The sequence below is a fragment of the Typopeltis vanoorti genome, chromosome 19 (genome assembly GCF_054136105.1).
Source record: "Typopeltis vanoorti isolate ZY-2024b chromosome 19, IOZ_Tvanoo_1.0, whole genome shotgun sequence".
In the NCBI taxonomy this organism is placed as follows: Eukaryota; Metazoa; Arthropoda; class Arachnida; order Uropygi; family Thelyphonidae; genus Typopeltis; species Typopeltis vanoorti.
Window position 1 is genome coordinate 34,176,934 of NC_143567.1, and position 25,462 is coordinate 34,202,395.

Sequence of the window (25,462 nt, forward strand, 5' to 3'; positions counted from 1 at the left end):
TTATTAGTTGAGTACTTTCAAAGTAGCAGAGGAGTTGGGTGTTGATGGTTCTCACCATTACTTTGAAAAGGACTGAGGTGAAAAAAGATTGGGTGATAGTTTGATGGTAAGGATTGGTCACCCTTCTTGGGAATAGGTTGGACGTGAGCTAATTTCCAGGATATAGGGTAGATGCTGGTGGAGTAAGAGAACATAAAGAGGTGATGATGCAGAATATGAGTCAACTCTAGATCATAAATCTTCAGGACAATTGTAGGAATGCCATCAGGGAGAGGGGAACTTTTTAATATCTAATTTAGATATTAAAAAGGATTTTTCTGATCCCTTTTTGGTAAAAGTGGAAGCATTGAGTGTTGGATGTCTAGAACAGTTGGTCAACATTTACCAAAGTCATCTATGTAGGCATTTGAGAAAAATTGCAATGCCAGGTAATTGGCTTTGTTTTTAGGTGACGATGCAATTGACCTATCTGGGACAGTGCTTGGCCAAAAACTGTGGTACCAACGGCTTTGGCCAGAAACCAAAATGTGCAGCTGCAATTTGGGCACAACAAAAGTTTCCTGCTTTTGGATCTTTGGAATTGGTTCTTGATGCATTGACAATTTTCTTGCAGCTGTTTCAAGCTTTGGTGTAATCAGTGAGAGAAGGTAGAGTTCTTGATGATAGCCAACAGTATGCTCGGTTCTTCATTTGTACAGCCTTGGTGCATCTTTTGGAGAATCAAGGATTACTCAAGGGATGTGAAATTATCGTGGAATGGGAAATATGTGCTTCACTTCAAAGGATTACTACAGTGATGTGTTTATCAGTGAAACAACTACAATACAAAGTTGTTTCACTGATGACAGTACATGTTATTCCTCACTTTACATACCTTTCACTACACAAATCACCACAACTTATAGAACATCAACCTTCCCTACCCTTAATTCTGATTTCCAATATAGGAATCTGGATGGAATCTTCAGGGAATCTGGATAACATTGTCATTTCAATGTTAGCAAAACACAGTTCTGCCTTATCATCATAATCAAATTCCTGCCATGTATCCTCAAGGGATGTACAGGATATGATAGTACTACATGAAAAATTTACATCATTACTAGCTTCCTATCTACAATTTTCCTCCAAATCAGTCTGTTACTTGTCAAGACTCCAACATTATCAGATCTATATTTCTATCGTCTAAGGCACTTCGTACCATATCAATGCACCTATATCTTGGTCTTCCTCTGAGCCGTTTTACTGCCAACCTGGCAGAGAACACTTGTTTTGCTAATCTTTCCTCGCCCATTCTGTTTTAGTGACCATACCACCTGACATTAGCTCTGCTAACGCATTCCTGGATGCTGACAATGTCAAGTTCTTTCCTAATATCCTCGTTTTTAATATGATATTGCCATTGATGCCATCTGTTCACGGCTCTAATCTTTCTCAGGACTCTCATATCTGCTGTCTCTAGTCTTTGGTCAAGTGTTTTACTTCTGACCCAGCTCTCAGATCCATAAGTTAAAATTGGTTTGAACACAGTCTTGTATACAGCTAATTTAGTGTTCCGACTAATTTCTTTCTTATTCCATATGAATTTATCCAATTGACTTCCCACGATACCAGCTTTGCTGATTCTGTTGTCTATTTCTATATTTAGTTTACCATCTTCAGTAAAAATTGTGCCTAAGTAGCTGAAATGTTTTATTTGTTCCACAGGTTCTCCATTCACAATGCAGTTGACATTTTCAATGATTTTGCCTATTTTCATTGCCTTTGTCTTTTTATTGCTGACCTTCATACCATATCTACAGTTATTCAATTTAGTCAAGGAATCTTGCAGACTTGTAGCAGATTTATTTAGAAGTATAACATCGTCTGCATAAAGAAAAGAGCTGACATTAACATCTCCAATTTTGATATCATGTTTAATACCACTTTCCTTCATAATGTGATCCATATAGATAATGTACAACCTTGTCTCACCCCAGATTTAACATTAAACATCTTCCTGTACTTCCTTCAATTCTAACAGCCAACCTACAACTCAAATACAGACTAAGTATTGCTTGATATATTGCCTATTGACATCATATAACTGTAGCATATTGAATAGCTTCTCTCTTGGTATGCCTTAAAAAAACAACTGTTTTCTTCAAGTATTACATTATGTTCTTGGTTTAATCCTTTATCCAAGTGTAAGCAAACAAAATTTACATGTGAAATAACTTCATAACTGGGCTACTTGTACACAGAGGCTAATGACTTCACATCAATTGCCGTATCACATAATGCAAGGCACATATCCTTACAGACATGTAATAATGATATGCATCATGGAAAGGGCCACTACCCAGACAGGTTTCAACCTTTATTGCAGTCTCATCAGTGGGAGCCAGACCCAGAAGAAGGTTGAAGTAATGCAGAAGTCATATAGTTCTCATATACAAGGAGTCAAAAGGTGTCATACCTTATTATTAAAATACTCTGGATTACAGCTAGTTGTTGAAAGTTTTTTTCAACTATAACTGTATTGTGGGTTGCAATAGTTGGCTGACAGCTGAAAAAGAGGAGATATTATAGAAACATTTAAGTTACTTAAAGGATTGATGAAGGGGAAGTGTTTTGGCACTTGGCTACGGGGGAGAGAACAAGAGGTCACTCCTAGAAGTTGAGCTAGAGTATAGTTAGGGGTGTGAGACTAGATTTTTTGCTTTGAGTGATGAATGGGTTGCCAGAAACAGTTGTGAGTACTGTCTGTTAATGTGTTCATGGAGAGATATGATAGATACTGTGAGAGTAGTTTGGATCTCCTGCGAGTCTTCCAGCTCCATGCAGGTGCCCGTACAATAAAATATAATAATATGTTCTGTTATACAATTTGGTATTCGTGTGTTGAGGCTTAAGTGCTGTGACATCATGTTGGATGATTAATGTTGGTTTAATAAAAACTGTATTTATTTAAATTTATTTTATTTTTATTTATTTAACATTTTATTTAAATAAAAACTGTCAGAAGGATTTCAGAAATGCCATCACCATACCCTACATCCGTGACACAGCATAAAAAATAGTCAGGTCCTTAAAAAAGTACAATCTCCACATAGCTTTTAAGCCCCACCATAAACTAGCTACCCTTATCCGTTCTACTAAAGATCAGCTCCCTCCTCTCTCAGTGCCTGGAATATATAACGTACCCTGTTCCTGCAAGCTGACTTACTTCGGACAGAACAGGTAGATCAGCAACCATCCATTTAGAAGAACACAAATCATACATCTGCAATCACGATTATGGTCAATCTGCCCTTGCAGACCATGTTTTGGGTACAACCCACAGGATCTCCTGGAAAAAAACCACCATGCTCCGCCATAGTAAATTCAAAAAAGAAAGACTTTTTAGAATCTGCAGTGGCACTCAGAAACCAACTGAATTTAAATAAATACGGCTGCATAAAACTTCCCAAAATTTGGGAAACATTAATTATCAGAGATCCCACTTTACATCCTAGGCCACCTACAAAAGCCCATAGAGGGCGTGCCACCTAGATAGGACTTTAGAATCGCCCACGTGTTTCACTTAGTATTGTGTTGTATTTGAGTGTGTGTTACAAAAGTTATTTGTAATCCATGAAGATTCTCAGTGACTGAGACGAAATATTGGATGCATTTTAATCCTTTCCTAGTCCTGTAGACATTTCATTAAATCTCCAACATGACAATTTGGTGTTGCCACTAATGATAGTGCCATATCCTGTGCATATGTTTCTTCTGTATATGTTATTGCTTTGAAAATGGAGTCACTTGGAGTTAGCCATATATGGCTGACTCCAAGTGATTAACTGATTGAATTATAATTCAGCAAATGGCAGCCAACTCTTATATAATTAAATGAAAATAAATTAAAATTTATCTACTTACATCCAGCAAGATCTTAAGCCTATGGTCAGAATTGATTTGTTCTCTATGCTGAAAGAAGGGAGAGAAAGAAAAAAAATAGATCATCACCAGCAAATTCTAATTATGCTGAGCATTTACAGCACTATATAAATAAATAATAAAATAGTGGTTTTATATAACAGATTTTTGTAGAAGCTAGTTCTAATTGATTATTCTTTGATATGTCCTGCTGAGTGAGAAAGATCCACCTTATGGTAAAACATCTTTTCAGTTCATAAATTGTGGAAGAGTCGCTGAAACATCATAATACTTATCAATAAAGAATTATTAAATAACTTTTTATATATTAAAATTGTATTATTATCCAAAATACAAAGTGACTATTGAAACTGTACACATTTTTTAACCTTTTCATAGTACTTAATGGCTTCAGAGATTTAATGCAAAATAAAAAGCAATTTCAAAAGAATAAAGAACTATGTGCATAAGTAAGAGTTCTAATTTATCACTTTTTCTGGCAGTGAGGGAGGGAGTTAAAAAAAAAAAATTAGTAATGTTACATGCATGAGCTTTTCATTGCTTAAAATCTCATCTGAAAGAGAAAGAAAATTTTAATGTGCAGAAAGACGATTCCAAAATCTTAATGTGGACAATTTAATGATCTATGAATTGATAATCCAGTTGCTAATGACATTAAATTAACATCTCGATCAAAGTGTTTTTTTTTAAAGCATTCTATTCAGTAAAATTCACTGAACAAATGAATGATGTTTAGTTCAATTTCTCATCGTGCACTATTCCTCTCTAATCTTATCACAGCCAATTTTTTTCAGATGTTATATTCTAAGCTTCTCTGTGGTCTTCCTTGAGGTCACCATCAGATCTCATTAATATGTTTAACCACTTTAGTCAATAAGCTCTGATTTCATCAGTCAGTAGTGATAATCAATACAAATATAACCCTTGATTATGTCATCTTTTCCATTCTGTTGTCATTCCATCACATCAGGAACCCATGGACTCAATGAGGGAGGGCATTCCACTCTACTATACACACACACCATGCATCTCCACTACTTACTTAATCCACAAAAAACACATATTGCCATCTACCACCCACCAACAATAGTATTTTTTGTCTGTAAATTGCATATGTTCTCCTGGCCAACTTGCCTGTAAGCATGATGAAAAACCTGAGTTTCTGGGAGAAAAAAAATCCTGCTACCTCCCTATGAGAGTGGCTAACTCACCTTCAACTGTAAAAGCCCATATAAAGATTCCTTTCGTGACAAGAATGAAATCGTGTCCTTTCCAATAAAAGGGTGCAATCTATCATCATTGTTCCAATTCTGCTATCTCTTATGGATCCTCAGATTACTATTAACATCAGGCCTACAAGGAGTCCATCATGGAAAGTCTACAAAAGACTATCATGGAAAGTCTACACTCATGCAAAAAAAATCATCAAACCATGCTTTAAACAAATTCAGTTTTTTTGCAATCAGCATACTCTCAAGCAAATACATTCCACTCACCAAAATTTCTAAAAGAATTTTTTCTTTTGAAGATTTGTAAGGTACCCATCTCAGTCTATTATGCTCTAGTTTCCAATCCAAATAAAACAGCAAGTTTAATTATTGTTTTGTATATTTCTACATTAGTTCTGTCTGAGAGAATTTTAGAAGATAATAAATGATGCAGTGAATGAGCAGTTATAAATTTCGTTAACAATAAGTAAAGTAACTTTTCCATTTGGCTGTTATTTCTAACTGCTTTTTAAATATTCAATCTTACCTTGGTTGATTTGTAATCCTAGTTTTTCACATAGTTTTAATTTCTGCAAATGTTATTCCTGTGTGTCAGCATTTTCTTCATCTAAGTAAATATCCTAATAAATGTTCTACCTATGCAATCTTTTACAGTTTAATATTTCTCTAAAGTTAAACTAAATAGGATGGGTGAATCTAACCTTAAGAAGGAGTATCAGGCCTCATTCCATTTAGACAATCACGTTCAGCTTGTTGCATATTTTTATTGAGTAAATAGAGTTTTCATTTGATTAGATTAAGTTGTATTAAGTATTCCAAGTTCATTTAATACTTCACATAAAAATACTATCAAATCAAATGCTTTTTTAAAATCTACTGGATGGATTATAGACAAGCTGATATATTCCCATTTTTTTACAAAAATGTGTCTTAATATAAATATCTGGTCAATAGGATCCTACTTGATTTAACTCTCTTTTCTTCAATAAATGAAGATATTTTCTAGTACAAAATTTATTTTGTAGCATATTGGTACAATTAGCGATTTGCTTCATTCTAAGGAAATTTCTGGATTTTCCATATTAAATTTATCAGTAAATAAATAAAATAATAACAACAAACATTTGTCAAATTTTGTTTTTAAAATTCAGGTTCTCAATTTTCTAAAATACCTGAAAACAATAATATGATCTAGCCATGTGGTTAAATCATGTATCACTGATAACATGCATCAGTTTTTTTCCTCCATTAGAGACTTATAAATACTCTAGCATGTAAGTTGTTAACATATTTGCTTTAACACAAGGTAAAAATTAAGTAACAAAGTTATTAAAGTTACACAGAGTAAAAATCAGTCGTAGCATTAAAAAAAAGCTTACAAATGATCAGCTCCAGAATCAATCACTCAACTTCACTCAGGCTGATGCCCAACTAGTGAGATTTACCTGATTGTCAGAATGCAAAATTTTTCCAAGTCCTGTTTATGTATACATGATAGCCAACTACCAGGCTGACAGAGTTCATTCATTAACCAAATACCCCTAACTTTTATCTCTTGACAAAACTAGTCTTGTATTTTCTGGGATCATCCCAAACAGGCTATTATTCTCTCTCTCTGCTTGTCATTACATTCATAATTTCTACCACTTAATCTAATGCATGCATCCATACAACCACCTAGACACATCTAGTTTCCCTGACAATTCACATTTATTCTTTAATTACTTTGAGCACTTGACACCAAAACCATCAATTGCAATCCATCTTGCAAGTATAAATCCTTTTGACCATCAAAGTCATCACATACATCTACATACTGCATGCTATTTCTCCTACACAATCTACTTACAGATTCATTTGAAATTTCAGCACACCTTCCTCAACTTACACCTATCATGCTATGGCAACAGACTCACAATGTTTACTATTCTTTTTTCATCTTACTCAACAACTCTTTCATATCTTTACTCATAATGCATTTTTTTCTTTTCAAATTGTTTGTTATGACCAACACAATCATATCATACCATTAACTCATTCTACTTCCCTATGTATTGCTTTAGTAATGTCAGAGATTTCTTCATCCAGGGAAACAAGCATTTTTTGTTCGTTCATCCAGTATGCCTATTATTATATCATGTGGAAAGTGGAAGAATGAAGTAACTAACATTAATGATATACTGCAAGAGAGCAAAAGTATTGCAGAGATTGTGGAAGAAGAGACAGATAATGAGCAAAATATGAATGAGCATGTAAGAAGTGGCTGAAAGTAATATGGATGATGAGGTGACAGTAAGGAATGGAATAGCAAGCTTATGCAGCATTTTCAGATGACAAAACGTAAGCTAGATAGATTGAAGAAATTAAATGGAGATTCAATAATATAAGACATAATTAATGAAAGAGTGATGAAAGCATGTCTCCCAGATGCAAAGATTAAACAAAGATTAGTTTGTAGAGAGAAGTGAAAGAAGTAACTGTTTTGACTGGGACAAATGATTTGAAAGGTGAGAAATATGCAATAAGATGCATATTTCATCTGAAATATACATATAATATGAAAGAATTACTGATAGAAGTGAAAAGAAGAGTGAGAAAGTAAAGAATTATGAATCTACTACTTTGATATAAAGGTTTTTGATAGATTACTGCATGATAAGTTGATAGTCACTGGTGTGGATGGGGGTTGGATATTAGTTGTTTGCAGATGATGCAAAGTTGGGAAGAACCATGAAGAGTAGAGAAGATGTTGTGGCCTTACAAGAAGACTCTTGAATAAATTGAATGATTGGGAATGGGGATATGAGTTCAATGTTGCAAAATGTAAGGTTTTAAAATTTTTAAAACAAAAATGGGATGCAGAATTTATGCTTGGTGAGGATATATTGTCAGAGGTGGAGGAAATAAGAGATCTTGGGGTCATAGTGGATAAGGATATGAAATTTAGGGGACACATAGCCAAAATTGTGAACACAACACAAAGGCTTCTGGGAATGATGTGGAGGACACTGGCTTGAAGAAGTAGAGAGATTCTTGTTCCATTGTATAAGGCTTTGATTAAGCCACACATGGACTACTATGCACAGATTTGGTCACCTGGCTTTCAGAAGGAAGAAGAGATGTTGGAGAGGGTCCAGAGACAACTGACTAAGGTAGTTTCTAACCTCTGGAATGCCAAGTATGAGGAAAGATTGAGAAGATGCAACTTGCAGAATCTGATGGACAGGAGGAGGAGGGGAGATATGATACTTATTAAGGGGTTGTTATAGGATCAATGCTGGAGAGGTTCTGCAGAAAATAGTGGGAGATCAGGGGAGAACCAGAGGTCATCCCTGGAAGCTGTATAAGGAGGGTGTGAGTAGGGGAGTGAGAAGCAGGTTTTTTCATGAAGATTTGTGAATGATTGGAATGCCTTGCCTGAGAGTGTGGTGCCTGCAGAGAATTTGAGCGTGTTTAAAGCATGGTATGATGAGCTGTGTGTTTGATAAAAGGACCTCCTAGATGTGTCTTTGTTTCCATGGGGTCTTGGGTAATAATAATAATGACAGGAATGAATTGAGAAGGGCAATTTTGATAAAAGGACCTCCTAGATGTGTCTCTGACTCCATGGGGTCTTGGGTAATAATAATAATAATAATAATATGACAGGAATGAATTGAGAAGGGCAATGATAGTGAATGAGTCAATGAAATGATTGTGAAGGTGGATGGTGTACAATTTATAGCTATATGGAGAGAATTTGATGGAAGAAAGGAACTGTATATACCTGATAGACTGTATTTAAATGGTTAGAGTTAGATAGTTGGAAGTTCAAAATCATGGAAATGAAGTATTAGGGAAAGACAAGGCGGGTCCTTGAAATTAATGAACATGAATGCCAGAAGTATTATAAATATTGGAGAGGAGTTGACATTGGTCAGCTAGACTTGGCAAAAAATTATAGGCATCAGTGAGACCTCATAGACAGAAAATGATACAGCTAAAGGGAAAGAATGTAAAGAGTATTGAAGTATTGAAGGAGAAAAGTGAGCAAAGAAAGGAAGTGGATATTATATAGTTACTAAGGGATAAGTACATGAAAGAGCATGTTATGGATGAGACCATGGGGTCAAGGGTTTGAAAGTGACCATGCAGTCTTGTTCTTGGAAGTTGCAAAATGTGGAATTCTCTGTCAACCAAGTATTTGTATTGAACTATAAAGATGATAATTATGACAGATTTAGGACGCATTTTGGAACAGTGACATGGCTTGAGAAGCCATAAGGGAAGAATGTCAGTAGTACATGAGAAAGAGGGCAGGGAGTATTTCAGAGACAGTATTACACTGCATATCCACAGTAGGAGGTTAAACCAAGTGGGGTTCAAGTGGATGAATAGGAGAGGTCACTAGTGTCGCAAGAGAAGTGGCAGCATGTAAATAAAGGTCCTGTTTCAGATAAGTGTTTTGGAATAACTGATTGTAAATAAGTGTGTATTTATGAGTAAGAGTTGCTGTAAAAGTCGTGCGCTTGTAGTGTTTTTAGTGTGTGGGCTTGTTTGTTAAAGTTTGTTTATGGATTTGTTAAAATTAGAGCTTAGTACAGTAACCGGTGAAGGAAAGATGCTGGCAGCTTGTCTATGCAGGAATTTAATGTTTATTTTAGTCATTTTGTGAAATGTGAGGTGTGCTATATGTATTCATTCAATTATATAGATAAATTATGGATATTTAAGTCAGATGGAAGGATGGTGTGTGCAAAGTATGAGCTGAACGAGGACTTGATGAATGTTAATGTGTTGATAACTGAGTGATAGTAGCTAGAATGCTGAAAGGAGGATGAGTTCTCATCTGATAGAAAAGAGGGACAGTGTAAAAGAACACCAAAAAAATCGTAAAAAAGTTCTGAAAAAGAGAACGAGCAATCTGATAAACTTAACAATCGATGACAAGAAGGACGAAAGCAATACAAATTATAGCAGAAGTTAAAAAACCAAGTGCAGTTAAAGGTAAGGTGCCAAGTGGCATTGACTATGAACAAGCATGTATTTCTGGCAACAAAATTGAGAGAGTGAATAAGAGCAAAAATGTGATACAAGATTTGAAAGTTGAGTTGGTTAGAATGAGGCAAGAGATGAAATGGATGTGGAATGAAGTTAAGAGAATTCGAGATATGTATGGAAGAGTGAAAATGATGAAAATGAATAATAATGGTATAAAAGCAGTAACAAAAGCCCTGTGAGTGGAGTTGTATGGCGATTAAATTATTAGAGGTGTGCTGGACAAGAGGATGCACAAGGTTTGTTTTCCTGGAGGTAGAATGAGTAGAGTGATTGAGACATTGGATATGAGAAGTAAGCGAGCAAAAGAGTTGGTAGTTGTAATAGGGACAAATGACTTGACTGGCAACAAAGAACACATCAAACTGGATATCAGGAGGTTGTTGAGATGGATGAAAGATAATAGTGTGATAGGAAAGGTAGTAATTGTGTTGCCCAGGTATGACAGTGGTGAGATGAGGCAGAGAGCAAAGATTATGAATGATAATGATATGTTAACAGAAATGTGTGGGGAGAAAGGAGCGCTGTTTGTTAATGTGTGGAATGAATTTGAAGAACAAAGTGAACTGTATAAGAGTGATGGACTGCATATGAATGGTTTTGGTGTGTGTCACTTGGAGAGAAAGAGAGATTGCAGCTGGGAGGTAAAGAAGTGAGTGCAGAGAATGAATCTGATCAAGTGGGAAGCGATGCAAAAGAACAGGAGAGATTGAAGAGGTGGTTATGAATGAAGTGAGTGGCATGAGTATAGAGAATGAGAGAACAGGTGTGCAAGACAGACAGGAAAATGGGGAAGCTCAGGGTGGACAGGGGAACAAAGCATGAGAAAGGGTGGTGCTCCTAGAGGATGTGAATGTGTGTGCAGACAAACAGGGAAGGGAATGACCTAGGATCAAGGGAAAACAGTTGGATTTGAAAAAGGCTCTAAGATGAATAAGGAGAAAAAGAAATAGCCCAAGTTAAGCATGGAGAAGTCATATCAAATAAGTGCTATCAGTGGAACTAGCTACAGATCCAGAAATGAGCAACTATGTTTGTATACAAATGAAATGGTTGCAAGTCTGTTCGCTCAAGAATTGTTGGAATAAGTGAGACATGGTTGGATGAGGATGACATCCGGACAGGAATAGAGATGGAAGGGTATGATGTGTTTCGCGAAGAAGAAAAGGGTAAAAAAAAAAAGGGGGGGGGATGCCATTGATGACAGAGAAAGTTATGTCCATAAAAGGCAGAGATGCAAAAGATGGCTTGGAGGTAGAATGGTGTGAGATAGATGTGAATAGAATGAAATACTTAGTTGTATGTTGTTATAGACCTGGTAATGTGGGTGGTAGTGACTATAAAATGTATAATCAAATTAGCCAAGCAAATAACGAAATGGTGATCTTAATTATGGCAATATAACTGAGATGATGAGATAGCAACTGAAAGTAAAGAAAATGAGTTTATTAATTTTTTGAGGGACAACTACCTCATACAGTATGTAATAGAGGGCACACAAGGATTGAGGGTCACGGATTTCATCATCTCATCGGAGGATGTAATTATAAATGACAGCAGTGTGAGGACCTCTGTGATGAAAGGGTATATGTGGAACTACAAGGCAGGTGATTATGAGGAGCTCAGGAGATAGTTTGCAGGTGTAGCATGGAATAGGAGTTATCTGGAAAGCAGCTTGGGGGATATTCAAGAACTGTCTAATAGAAGCAATGTCTAAATGTATTCCAAGGGTCAGACGGTTAAATAAGGTATGTGTGAAATGGATGAATGAAGAGATTAAGCATGCTATACAGAGGAAAAAGGCATTATGGAGTGATGGAATTCAGGATTCCTCATGGAATCCTCAATTCCATGAGGATTACAAAGAACAGGCAAGGAGGGTGACTTGGTTAGTAAGGGTAGCAAAAGTGAAGTATGAGCAGCAGTTAGCTAATGAAACCAAAAAGAATCCTAGGAGTTCTTTCTATACATAGCCAGCAAAAAAAAAAAAAAAAAAAAAAGAAAAGAAAAGAAAAAAGATTATGGAAGGATTGGAGAAAATGGTATAAGAACAACTGCTGTGGAAAATATAATGGAGATACTTAATGAGCAGTTCATTATCATCATCATCATCATCATGGAGAGTTTGAGAGCAGTTAATGATGAGGAAGAGAGATGGACTGTAAGCGAGCAAGAGGTACATGGGGAATTGAGCAAACCTGATGTTAATAAGGCTGTGCAACTTGATAATATATCACCACGTAATTTGAAGGAATGTGCCAAAGAGTTAGCATCTGCCTTGACATATTATTTTTAATACGAGTCTTTCACTGGGTTGAGTTCCAAAGGAGTGAAAGGAGGGCAAGATCGTGTCGCTTCATAAGGGAAGTGATAGACTCAAGCATCAAATTATAGGCCTATTTGTGTGTCAGATGTTGTGATTAAGGTGTTGGAGAAGCTGGTGAGAACCAGGATCCAGAATTGGGTTGACAACAATGATATTATCTTTGATGGACAGCATGAAATTTCTAAAGGGAGGTCATCTTTTAGTAATCTACTTACTTATTGCAATAAGGTGACAGCTTCATTGGGCAGAGGAAATGGATGCACAGTAGTATACTTAGATTTTGCAAAGGTTTTTGAAACATTACCACATGATAAGTTGATAGTCAAACAACAGTAGATAGGATTGGATATTAGATTAGTACGTTGGATCGGAGACTGGCTATCTGATAGGTATCAGCAAATTGTGTATGGGAAACAATATCCCAGAAGAGAAAAGTCACTGGTGGTGTGCCTCAGGCATCTGTTTTAGGGCCATTGCTGTTTAATCCTTATGTTAATGATATTGGGTTAGATTTGAATGGGGATATTCAGTTGTTTATTCAAATGATGCAAAGTTGGGACTAACTATGAAGAGTAGAAAAGATGTTGTGGCCTTACAAGAAGACTTAAATAGATTGAGTGAATGGCACGGAATGGGGATGCCAGTTCAATGTTGCAAAATGTAAGGTTTTAAAATTTGGGAAACAAAGATGGGATGTAGAATTTATGATTCGTGAGGATATATTGTCAGAGGTGGAGGAAATAAGAGATCTCGGGGTGATAGTGGATAAGAATCTGAAATTTAGGGGATACATTGTCAAAATTGTGAAGACAACACAACGAATTCTGGGAATGATGCGAAGGACACTGACTTGTGGAAGTAGGGAAATTCTTGTTCCATTGTATTAAGTCACACATAGACTGCTATGCACAGATTTGGTCGCCTGGTTTTCAAAAGGACGAAGAGATGTTGGAAAGGATCCAGAGGCAACTAACTAAGGTAGTTTTTGACCTCTGGAATGTCGAATATGAATAAAGGTTGAGAAGATGCAATTTACAATGGATAGCAGGAAGAGTGGTGATACGATAGTTAGTAAGGGATTGTTACAGGATCTATGTTGAAGAGGTTTTACAGAAAATGGTTGGAGATCAGTTAAAAACCAGCAGTCAGCCCTGGAAGTTGTATAAGGAAAGTGTGAGCAGGGGAATGAGAAGCAGGTTTTTTGCATGCAGAGTTGTGAATGATTGGAATGCCGTGCCTGAGAGGGTGGTGTCTGCAGAGAATTTTGAGTGTTTAAGGTGCAGTAAGATGAGCTGTGTGTATGACAAAAGGACCTCTTAGATCAGTCTTTGACTCCACTGGGGTCTTTAGGATAATAATAATAAATATATAAAGCAAGAACTTCAAAAAAATAAAACATGGGTGGAGGGAATATAAAGAAGAATGTAATCAGAATACTCATGAAAAGTATAAAGTGCAAATACCAAAGGTGACTAGTGGTAAGAAAGGCCATATCAGATTATGAGAGAAAATTAGTTAAGTAGCCAGAATGAATTAAAAATGGAGGATTTTCATTATATAGCAAGTAAGAGGAAGAATGACTATGGAAGGATAGTTTTAATCAATGCTGATGGCAGGAAAATATCAGGAGCAAAAGAAACAGCTGAGTTGCTAAGTGATCACATTTTGCAAAGGTGTATCATCCAGGTGAACATTTTGCAGTTGCAGAATGTGACAGTCTCCTGTCAAAATTGAGGTAGATGAACAGGAAGTGCTCAGCATATTGAGAAATGTCAATGTGAATACAGAGTAGGACTGGACAGCATGTCGGCCCGTGTACTACATGAATATGCAAGAGAATTTGCAGTGCCTCTGATGAAATTATTCAATCCAAGTATCAGCTCTGGAAGAGTTCACAGTAGTGGAAAGAGGGTAAGATAACCCATTACATAAAGGTGGTTCCATGACAGATGTAGCAAATTATGGACCAATTATTACGTCAGGAGTGGTGGTCAAAGTATGTGAAAAGTTGATTAAAGGTAAACTCCAGGACTGGATGGATAGGAATATGATACTCTATAGTGAGCAACATATCTTTGTAAAATGTAGGTCCTAACTTAGTAATTTACTTACATTCTATAAAAGAGTGACAGCAGGATTAGATAAGGGGAAATGGTTATACCATGATACTACTGGACTTTGCAAAGGCATCTGACAGAATACCACATGAAAAACAATTACAAAAGTTGGAGGAAATGGGAATGGAAACTGGTAGCACAGATGGGGGAGGGGCTAACAGACAGACAGACATCAGAGAGTAGTATATGGTGGGGTGGAATTTAAGAGAATGGGCTGACTAGTAAAGTGCCTCAGGGTTCTGTACTAGAGTCACTATCTAATCTGTATATCAATGATATAGGGAAAGTTTTAAGAGGGGATACCCAGATGTTTGCTGCTGAAGAAAAACAAAGCAGAGCAATAGTTAATAAAGGCAATGTAGATATCCAGCAGGATGATTTAAATAAATTGGCATTATGGGAAAAGGATAACATCATGGGGTAGCTGTGATACTGAAGACAGCTCAGGCAAGAAGCCTTCTTGGTTATAACCCTATTAATGATAGGATGCTCTTTATTAGACTTAAGGCTCAGCCTACCAATGTATCAAATGTGGTAGTTTATGCACTCCACATGGATAGGCCTGAAGAAGAGAGTGAAGAATTCTATGAAAACTTACAAACTGTTTTGGACTGCCCACCAAGGAGAGCAATACTATACATCTTAGGGGATTTAAATGCAAAAGTGGGAAAGAGAATGAGAGTCAGGCCAGAGTGTGGCATGTTTGGTCTGGATGAACGTAACACCCGTAGTGAAAGACTGTTGGAATTTGCCCATGCTAACAGATTAGTTATTACCAATACCTGTTTCCAGAAACATCCATGACGGACCAATACTTGGACATCTAACATCGGTAGGTCAAGGCACCAAGTTGATTACATCCTGGCTCTCCAGGGGGTGAAAGACAAGCATCTCTGATGTGCATACTTGTCCTGGAGCAGATTGTGGTACAGACCATCAACTAGTAAGAGCCAAAGTAAGACTAAGACTCTGAAAACTTCCAGGTCAGGCACATTCCACTAGATTGGATGGTAATTCCTAGTGGATTCACAGAAGAAACACCAACACGGTTAGATGACTTTTTGGAGACCAAATGAGGTGAACTCACCAGAAATGCTTTGGGAAGGAGTCAAGGTAATAATATAGGATACAGCGAAGAAGTATCTCGGCCCAATAAGAAGACTAAGAGACCCATGGATATCAGATTCAACATGTGAACTAATCAAAAGAAGGTGGCTGGAAAAATAAAGAGACACAGGGACTGAAGAATACAAAAGATTACATAGAGAAGTCATAAGAGCCATCAAGCAAGACAAGGAAAAGTTCTATACTAATAAATGTGAAGAAATAGAGTTCCAGATGAGGAGGCTCAATTATAAAAGGATGTTTTATTTAGTTCATGACTTAAAGCACAAGTTTAAGCCTAAATTGAATGTCATCAAAGACAGAAATGAATCATTACTAACAGAAGAGATAGAAATCAAAAACAGATGGAAAGATGTTGAAAGATTATTTTTCACTTGGTTAGACTATAATAAATTTAGTTTAATCCTTTATCCAAGTGTGAGCAAACAAAGTTTGTGCCTGAAAATGTCTTCAGGACTGGGGTAAGGTAGTACAACACCAGGCAACTCGCAGCGAGATGCCTGGTGTTGTACTATCTTACTCCAGTCCTGAAGATATTTTCAGGCGCAAATTTTGTTTGCTCACACTTGGATAAAGGATTAAATTAAATTTATTATAGATGGAAAGAATACTGTGAGGAACTGTACAGCAGAGCAGATAAAGAAAATGTGGAGCCCTCTCACCAGGAAAATTTTGATTTGGAACCTCCTCCACTTAGGCATGAAGTTGAAAGAGCAGCTAAATAGCTTAACAGCAATAAGGCCCCAGGTGCAGATGAAATCCCAGAAGAGTTAATTAAGGCCACAGGGGACGGAGGGATAGGAGTGTTTCATAGATTGATTACAAGAATATGGGAGACGGGATCATGGCCTAGAGACTGGAAGAAGTCAGTTTTCATACCACTTCATAAGAAAGGTGATATGAAGGCGTGCAAGAATTATAGAACTATTAGTTTGATATCTCATGCAAGCAAAATTTTATTGAAGATCATGCTAAATAGGATTGAGGCCAAAGTTGAGACAGAGATGCCCAAGGAGCAAGCAGGTTTTAGGAAAGGTAAGGGCACCAGAGATCAGATCCTTTGCCTTAGACAGATCATAGAAAAATATAAAGAATTCAGACTCCCTCTGGTAATGTGTTTCTTAGACTACTAAAGCTTTTGACTGTGTTCAGCATGTGAAACTGTGGGAAGTAATGAAAAGAATGGGTTTTCCTCAACACACTATCAGGTTGATAGCCAACTTGTATAAGGAGCAAGAAGCCACGGTAAGAACAGGTGTTGGATTGACTGACTGGCTTCAAGTTGGAAAAGGAGTTAGGCAAGGATGTTTACTTTCTCCTCACTTGTTTAATATATATGTGTGGAAGACATCATGCATGAAGCATTGGATGAGCTCAGGACAGGAGGTAGATTTATCAGTAATTAATATTATTATTATTATTATTATTTGACACCTCCAGGGAGTCCAAAGACTCATCGAGGGAGAGTGTGCCAACAGCATCGAACGATTGTCCCCTTCCAACTACTAACCGCGCTCAAACTTACTTAACTGAGCCATTAGTAGCAGAGGCTCTACCAATCGACCAACCTTTGCCGGCATCTGAGATATGCTGATGATACAGTACTCCTTTGTAATGACATGGAAGAACTAGGATTAATTCTTGACAAAGTTAACAAGATCAGTAATAACAGAGGATGGGTCTCAAAGGAAATACAAACAGAGTAGCTCTTGAGAAACAAGTATGCCTTAATGGAGAAAGAATTGAGGAAGTCAGCAAGTTTGAGTACCTGAGATCCATTATTAATTACTTGGATGTTGAAAAACATGTTTCATCTCCCTGCCTATCATTTGCCAAATGCTTTTCTAGTCTTGCCAACTTTGTAACTGAGTTAGTAGTAAGTCACTGCTGCAACTATGACATGCATCAGTGTGTTAATCAATTTTGTACTTATTTAAAAAAATACTGTAGAAAGTAAATATCGTATTTGCCGGCATATAAGACGCACCCCCCCTTTTTTTTTGTACACATTATTTAGGAAAAAAACTTTATCGCTGAATATTATAATGAATTTACAGTATTTCAAATATAAAGTAACAAATAGGTCTACTTTCAACAAATACCTAATCTAACTAGGTAAGAGTGCCCACCTTTTAATCTTCTTCGTCAAAACCCAGAAATTCATCTCCAGAGCTAAATGAAACCTCTTCTAAATCAGAATCTGAGTCCTCATACAACAAATTGTCCTCTATACCATCTAGTGCATTACTAATGCCACACTTCTTAAATGATTTAACCACTGTTTCAGTTTTCACAGCATCCCATGAAGCTTTGAGCCACTCACAAACTTGCAAAATGCTAGGCCTCTTCCTTCTTCCTGATGGCATAACCTCAAAATCTGAAGACTGCATCCAGCTGTTCCAGTTCTCCATCATCATCATCATCATGCGTATCAAGGATTTAGGCCTAGCATGGCCTGTTCCAGCCTTAGAAGTCATCGTTTAAGAGGATGTCCTGGTTTTCTTTTTCCTAATGGCTTGTACTTTAGGGCTTGTTTTGGTAATCTTTCTGTTTTCATTCTTTGAATGTGTTCCATCCATTTATGTTTATATTTTGTAATTTTTTATATCACTGGTTCTTGGTTTAATTCTTTCATAATTTCTTCATTTCTTTTGTGATCAAATAGGGAGTTCAACTTGAATGTTCAATCTGACACACTTGGGTAGATCAGAAATATTGTTTTATTTCACAAGCCAGTTTCGTATATATAATAGAAATAAGATCAGTGCAATATTGAAATTAATTGTGGTAACACATGTCATCATAGTTTATTCACAATATGATACAACGTGAAAAGGGAAAAGAGATTTACATTAAAAATTAAAGACTGCAAATTATGGTCTTCCAAGGCTCTCTATTTTGAGCTAACTGGTAGATGTCAGATGGAGTTTTACAGTTCAGCCTATTGATGGTTGCACAGATGTATTGCCAAAATTGTTTGCATGGTCTTCCTCTATGGCATTCATTAACACATATGTACAAAGTGTGCTAGTATAAGATTCATCTGGTATTCTCTGATATTCTGAAATTCTGTGTGGTTGCAAACTTATTACTATTTATTTACAAATATAAACGTGAACTATAAAAAGAAATCAACAAATGAGAAATTATATGATCTAAATAAAAACTGTTTTACACATCATTTAGTTAAAATACTAGATTTTTCTTTAAAATAAGACTATATTAAAGTGATTAATAATTCGTTACAGATTGTACAATTATATGATATATAATTACCGTATTCTTCCTATGGAGCATTTCCTTAACCATGGCATCAACAAGTCTTTCTCTTTCCTCATGGTACCTACGCTGCTGTTCGAGAATAGTTTCCATGTTGCCTCCTAATCACAAATTATAAAATCCTGCAGAGACTACACATTTCACAATTATATTATAAATGATAACTTCGTACATCGACTTAACATTAGTAGGTTTTATCCACCACACGTAAATAAACGCTGTGCGTATTCTGCAATTTGAGGGTAATTCCGTTGTCACGCACGCCACTGTATTTGCAATATACAACTAGTGTCAGAAAACAGCAATAAATAAATAAAATAGCGAGCTACCTTAGCACAGTCGTAACAATGACGAAACATTGCATCCATCGATTGGAATAGATCAAAGTTCGAATATCGTCATGCCGAAACAAATCTGGGCTTTTTCATTTGAAGATGAGTTAGCAGAACACATGCGGTGCGGCCTAGTTGGCCGAGCAGTTAGCGTATCCGCTCTCCAGCCAAAAGGATGCGGGTTCGAATCCCGCTGCTGGCATGGCTGTATGTGGAAATACTAGTGGTGGGCGGTAGACGGCGTTGGTGTAGAGTCGTACTTGGTGGATAAGTGATGGTGACAGAGAGTTGTAAAGTAGGTGCCCTCCCTCGATGAGTCTTTGGACTCCCTGGAGGTGTCGCTTAAAAATAATAAGGTTGTTTTCCACCTACGATAAAGCATTTCATCTCAGGTTTTATATCTCGCATACAGGCAAATCGGCCGAAGAGCACACGCAAATTGCAGAAAAAATAATACTTTTCAGCGATAGATTATTATTACTGGGCTAAGGAGAATGGATGTCAATTTAATGTGGCAAAATGTAAGGTTATGTATTTTGGGGTGAAAAGATTAGCAGCAGTATACCACATTGGTAGAACTGCACTCCAGGAGATTGACGAGGCCAGGGATTTGGGAGTGTTGGTGGATAGGGAGTTGAAGTTTAGGAGGCACATTGCAAAAGTGGCTAAATCAGCTCATCAAATCACTTGGTTACTAAAGAATACTTTGACGAGCAGAAACAAGCAAGTTATTGTCATCTGTATAGAGTCTTGATAAGACTCCACTAGTCGAAACCCTGGCGCCCAAATCTGGGCACACTAGTCGAAGATTTGAAGAATCTTCGACTAGTGTGCCCAGATTTGGGCGCCAGGGTTTCTTCTTGATGGGAAGGAGGTGGAGAGGATCCAGAGGCGAGTGACCACGATGATAGCAGGTCTATGGAATGAACCCTATGAGAACAAGTTGAAGATTTGAAGAATGGTTTGAAGCTGATGGAGCTTCAAACCATTTTCTGCTTACTGCAATAGTTAAAGCTAGCAAGAAATTCAAAACTAAGAAAGAATAGGAAAATTAAATATAACATTGATAAACTGAAAGAAAAGAAAACAAAAGAAAAATTTACCAATGAACCGAAGAATAGATTCTCAGTTTCGGAAGAATCAAATGAAAATGATGAGGAAAATAATATTGAAGCCAACTGGGAAAAGTGTAATGAAGCCTTCAATAAAACTGTAGAAGACGTTTCAGGAATGACAAGTGGGAAGTCACACAAAGAAGGGATTACAGGAAATACATTAAAACTAATTGAAGAAAGGAAGAAGATAAATGAGAAAAGAAACAACCCCAAATCAGAAAGTTAACCTGGAGAATATCAGAAGCAATATCAAGAAGTACATAAGATGGTAAAGGGCTCCGCCAGAAATGACAAGAGAAACTACTATCAGCTGTTGGCTGAGGATGCTCAGAGAGCGAATGATACCAGAAATCTTAGATAAGTTTATAAAATTATAAGACAACTTGAAGGAACCTATGAATGAATGCAGGGTTAAAGATAAAAATGGTCAACTACTAACTCAAGAGCAAGAAGTCCAACAAAGACGGAAAGAGTACTTTGAAGACTTATTATATAATACACACGCTCTATAAATTCAAATATCGAATCCCCCTCGAAGATATACCAAATCATTTCGAATTTCATGTAAACATGGAGGAGATCGCAGTGAAAGAAATCATGAAAGAGCAATCAAGTTCCAAAAAAATAGTAAATCAAGTAGAAATGATAACATTTGTGCTAAATTGCTCAAAGCTGACCGAAAAACATCACCAACTATACTGTATAAACTGTTTAATATAATATGGACATATGAGAAGGTTCTGAGTTCCTGGAAAGAATCGCAAATAGTCGAAAGTCCATAAAAAGGTGATCTTACAGATCGCACCAATTGGAGAGGAATCAGCCTATTGTCAGTACCATCAAAGATCTTCACTATAATTACAATAAATAGAATAAAAGATAACACTAAGAAAATTCTAGGCATAGAACAAGCAGACTCTAGAAATTCAAGAAGCACAATGACTCAAATTTTTATTCTCAGAAACATAATTGAACAGTGTGTTGAATTAAATTTAACTGTGTAACTCAATTTTATTGATTTTACCAAAGCTTTCGACAGCGTACACAGAGAATGTCTATGAAAAATCCTGAAAATTTATGGATTTCCTGACAAAATAATAAATATTACAAGAGATTTGTATGATGGAAGTAAAAAACAAATTCTATTAAATGAACAGCTTCCGAACGTTTTTACATCAGAGCTTGTATTAAGCAAGGTTGTGTCATGTATGGAACACTTTTCATCATTGTACATGTTTTTGGTCATATGGAAAGACAACTTAGAAAGCCTACATATGTTTGTTAACAGAATCAATGCACTCCACAATAAAATAAAATTTACTCTAGAAGTAGAAAATAACGAACAGCTACACTTCTTGGACTTACTAGTAAAAAACAAAGAAACAGTATCAAACTGTCGATTTACAAAAAACCAACGGACATTGGAAGATATCTACATTACTCTTCTAACCATCATAGGTCACAGAAACACAGCATCATCCACATGCTAAGAAATCGAGCTAGAAAATGTATCTCTGACGAGGAAGAAGTTCAAACAGAACTCTCTCAAATAGCTACAACTCTATCACAAAATGGTTATCCTAGACACATCATCAACAAATTTCTATACAAAGATAACCAACAAGAAAGAACAGTCGCCCAGCAAATCTCAACAGCAGTCATCCCCTGTATAGGTTCAACTTCCACAAAAATTGCAAGATTGTTAAAGACACTTAACATCAGGGTTGTATTTAAACCAACAAATAGCATAAGACAGGTCCTAAGATCTCCTGAAGACAGTGTGCCATTTTATAAATATCCAGGTGTGTATAATATTCCATGCACGTGCGGTCTTTCCTACATTGGACAGACTTCGAGAAGCCTGGAAATAAGACAGAAAGAACATGTAGGCGATGTTAATCACAACAGAACGATCACCTCAGGATTGGCACATCACTTTTCAACTTTGAACCACACTATAGACTGGAATAACAGCTCCATGCCCTACGTAGACGAGGATTACAGACATCGAGTATTTAAAGAAACGGCAGTTGTACTACGTACGGGAAGTAACCTAAACAGAAATCAAGGGGCCATTCTGAACGATACCTGGAAAAATCTAATTAACTCCCTCAGTTCAACAGAGCTACAGTACGCAAATAATCATATTACGCGTTTGCATGTAACGCGTGTTCATGATGCTGAGTAGTTATGTCACGCGAACGTGTCACTCAGCTACTTAACAGGTACTAACGGTTCTTTGTATTTTTAAACCTTTTTTGCATTTACCTTTTTTTGTACTATGCAAGCCTTGAGAAAGCTAGTCAGTTACTAGCGAAACCGGTAGGCAATTTGTAAGAGCTTAAGTACGTTATAAATATATGGTCTATGTAACAATAAGTCTTTATTTTATAACTTTTCATCATTGTCATAGATTATTTAATATGGCATACCCAAAAATCTGAAAAAATTAGAATAAAATAGAGCATTGATATCACATTAGAAGATTTGGACTATGCTGACTACATTGTACTACTATCATCTAGATTTGAAGACATGAAAATTAAGACAGCAAAGTTAGAGTAAACTGCTAAACAAATAGGCTTACACATAATGAGTAGAAAACCAAAATATTAAAAATCAACTGTAAAAAGAATCACCCAATCTTTATAAACGGATATCAAGTAGAAGTGGCACACACTCTTAATTACCTCGGAGCAACTCTGTCAACATGGAAGGTTTTACCAATGAAGACATTTCAATAAGAATAAAAAAATCTTGATATTTAAAACTCATTTAATGAAGACATTTCAATAAGAATAAAAAAATCTTGATATTTAAAACTCATTTAAAACTTTACAAAAAATTTGGAAATCGTCCAATATAAAAACAAACTTAAAGGTGTAAATTTTTAACTCAGCTGTTAAATCTGTATTACTTTATTTAAGTGAATCATAAAAATTAAACAAACAACAACAAAAAAAATGCCACTGTAAATGGACAAAACATATAGAATACCTATATCATATCAACAAAACTGTTTCAAGTAAAAGACATGAATCCATATAACGTAAAAAAACTCCTATATAACGGTATTTGCGGACGCTACTCATGCACAATGTAACAGTCTGCACACAACCATCAAACAGCCATCTAGCGAAAACAGAAACATTACATAGGAAAATTATTTCAACAGTGATTTGGAGGCCTCATATACAACAGCCGACAACCGAACCCATTACGGCAAAGCACAGAATCCTGATCATTAAAATTCTGAAACACTTCATGATGGTACTAAGGAATTACTCAGCAACATCTATCGTAACAATAGAGACACATATCACATAACAAAACCCATCACAACCCTTTACATCCCTAAACATTTCAACAACTGTTTGCATCCCTAGATACTGCAACAACTCTTACGGTTCAGTAGTAAGATAACATCTCAAAACCCATACTACTCAACAATCTACCATAAAATTTTAAACACAGACACTCACAGAACATTAAAACACGAACTGTGGAAGCTATACCAGAACAATTATTATGGCATTCACGCCGATATACACTTCACAAATCAACAGAATCCAACGCCTAGATTCCATGCATAAAAAATACTAAACAATATAGTTTGTGTATGATAATCCCACTTTCTTCATAAAAGCTAACCCTTTCTTCCAAGTAGGGATTAGTACCAATCATCATTATCCAATCACTGCAATTAAATTTCAGGTCACAATATCTTAACTGATAATAATAATGGTGGATTTAGAGGTGGAGACAGAGTTATAGAGCAGGTGCCCTCCCTAGATGAGTCTTTGGCTCCCTGCAGGTGTCAAATAATAATAATAGTAATAATTATGGTTATTCTTATTATATAACATTTGGTACTAACCCGAAAACATAATATGTAAATAGTCTAAATGTAATTGGTCTGTATGATGACGATAACACTTTGTGACATATAAAAGAATAGCAAATATACAGGGTGTTCGGGATAAATTTGACATATTTATAATTAATTATATTTTTCCGTAAGTTACATGTATTAACACACACTTCACTTCATTTAAAAGTTTGGACCCTTCTTCATTCATATACAAGATGTCAGAAAGGATGGATAGCTGGAACCCACCTGAATCATGGAAGAGAATAACTTGTATCATGATGATTCGTGCCCGCCATCAAAATAAGGATATTACGACTGCTGCCCAATGCTCCCTGAATACAGTAAAAACAATCAGGCATGAACTAGAGACTTGCAATGGTGACTACGAGGATGTAGCAAGAAGAAAGATCCCTAGCAGACGATCTGATTGCGTTCGTACAGCAGAATTCCTCGCAAATCTGCAGGAACAGGTGTTGAAGAACCCTGGCATTGGAATTCGGGCTTTGTTCGTGGAGTTGCTAACTGTAGTCAAGCCCTGGATAACAAGGGTAGCCAATGGTAGGCCGTATGTATGGCAGCAGGATTCGGCCCCTTGCCACACCTCTGGGAAAAGTCAAAAATGGTTGTCTGAAAATTTCTACGACTTCACCAGTCCAAATGTTTGGCCTCCAAACTCCCCAGACCTTAACCCCATGGATTATTTTGTATGCGGCGCAGTTGAAAAAGACACCAATCGCACTTCCAGTAATACAAAAGCCCAGTTAATGGATAAAATTAAAAAAGTTTTTGCGGCCCTTCCCAGGGAGACTGTAGCATCAGCTTGTTCGAGGTTCCGAAGCAGAATTGAAGCTGTGATCGATGCTAATGGTGGTTATTTTGAGCAAATCTTGTTGATAGTATTGTAATTAACTCTGCCTGTAATGTTTTTTTGTCAATTCATTAAATTTAATAGATACAAAGAAGATTTTCTTTTTCCTTACGAAACTGTCAAATTTATCCCGAACACCCTGTATATATAATGAAATGCAGCATGTAATCATGTTATCTACCTTGTGTAATTATGAACTATATTTGCAAACGATTACTGTGATCGTTATTATTCTGTTA

At 36.4% G+C, this 25,462-nt stretch overlaps 1 protein-coding gene across 1 annotated transcript in view; it reads right to left on the reverse strand.

The window, feature by feature from the left end:
* noi (splicing factor 3a subunit 3 noi) overlaps positions 1-19,289 on the reverse strand; it is a 251,677-nt gene extending 232,388 nt beyond the window's left edge. The window contains exons 1-2 of the mRNA XM_090408813.1: positions 19,035-19,289; positions 3,907-3,954 (exon numbers count right to left, since the gene is read on the reverse strand). Coding sequence (XP_090264939.1) covers positions 3,907-3,954; positions 19,035-19,130 — 144 coding nt within the window. The 5' untranslated portion in view covers positions 19,131-19,289. The remainder of the gene's footprint in view (positions 1-3,906; positions 3,955-19,034) is intronic.
* Between the last annotated feature and the right edge of the window lie 6,173 nt (positions 19,290-25,462).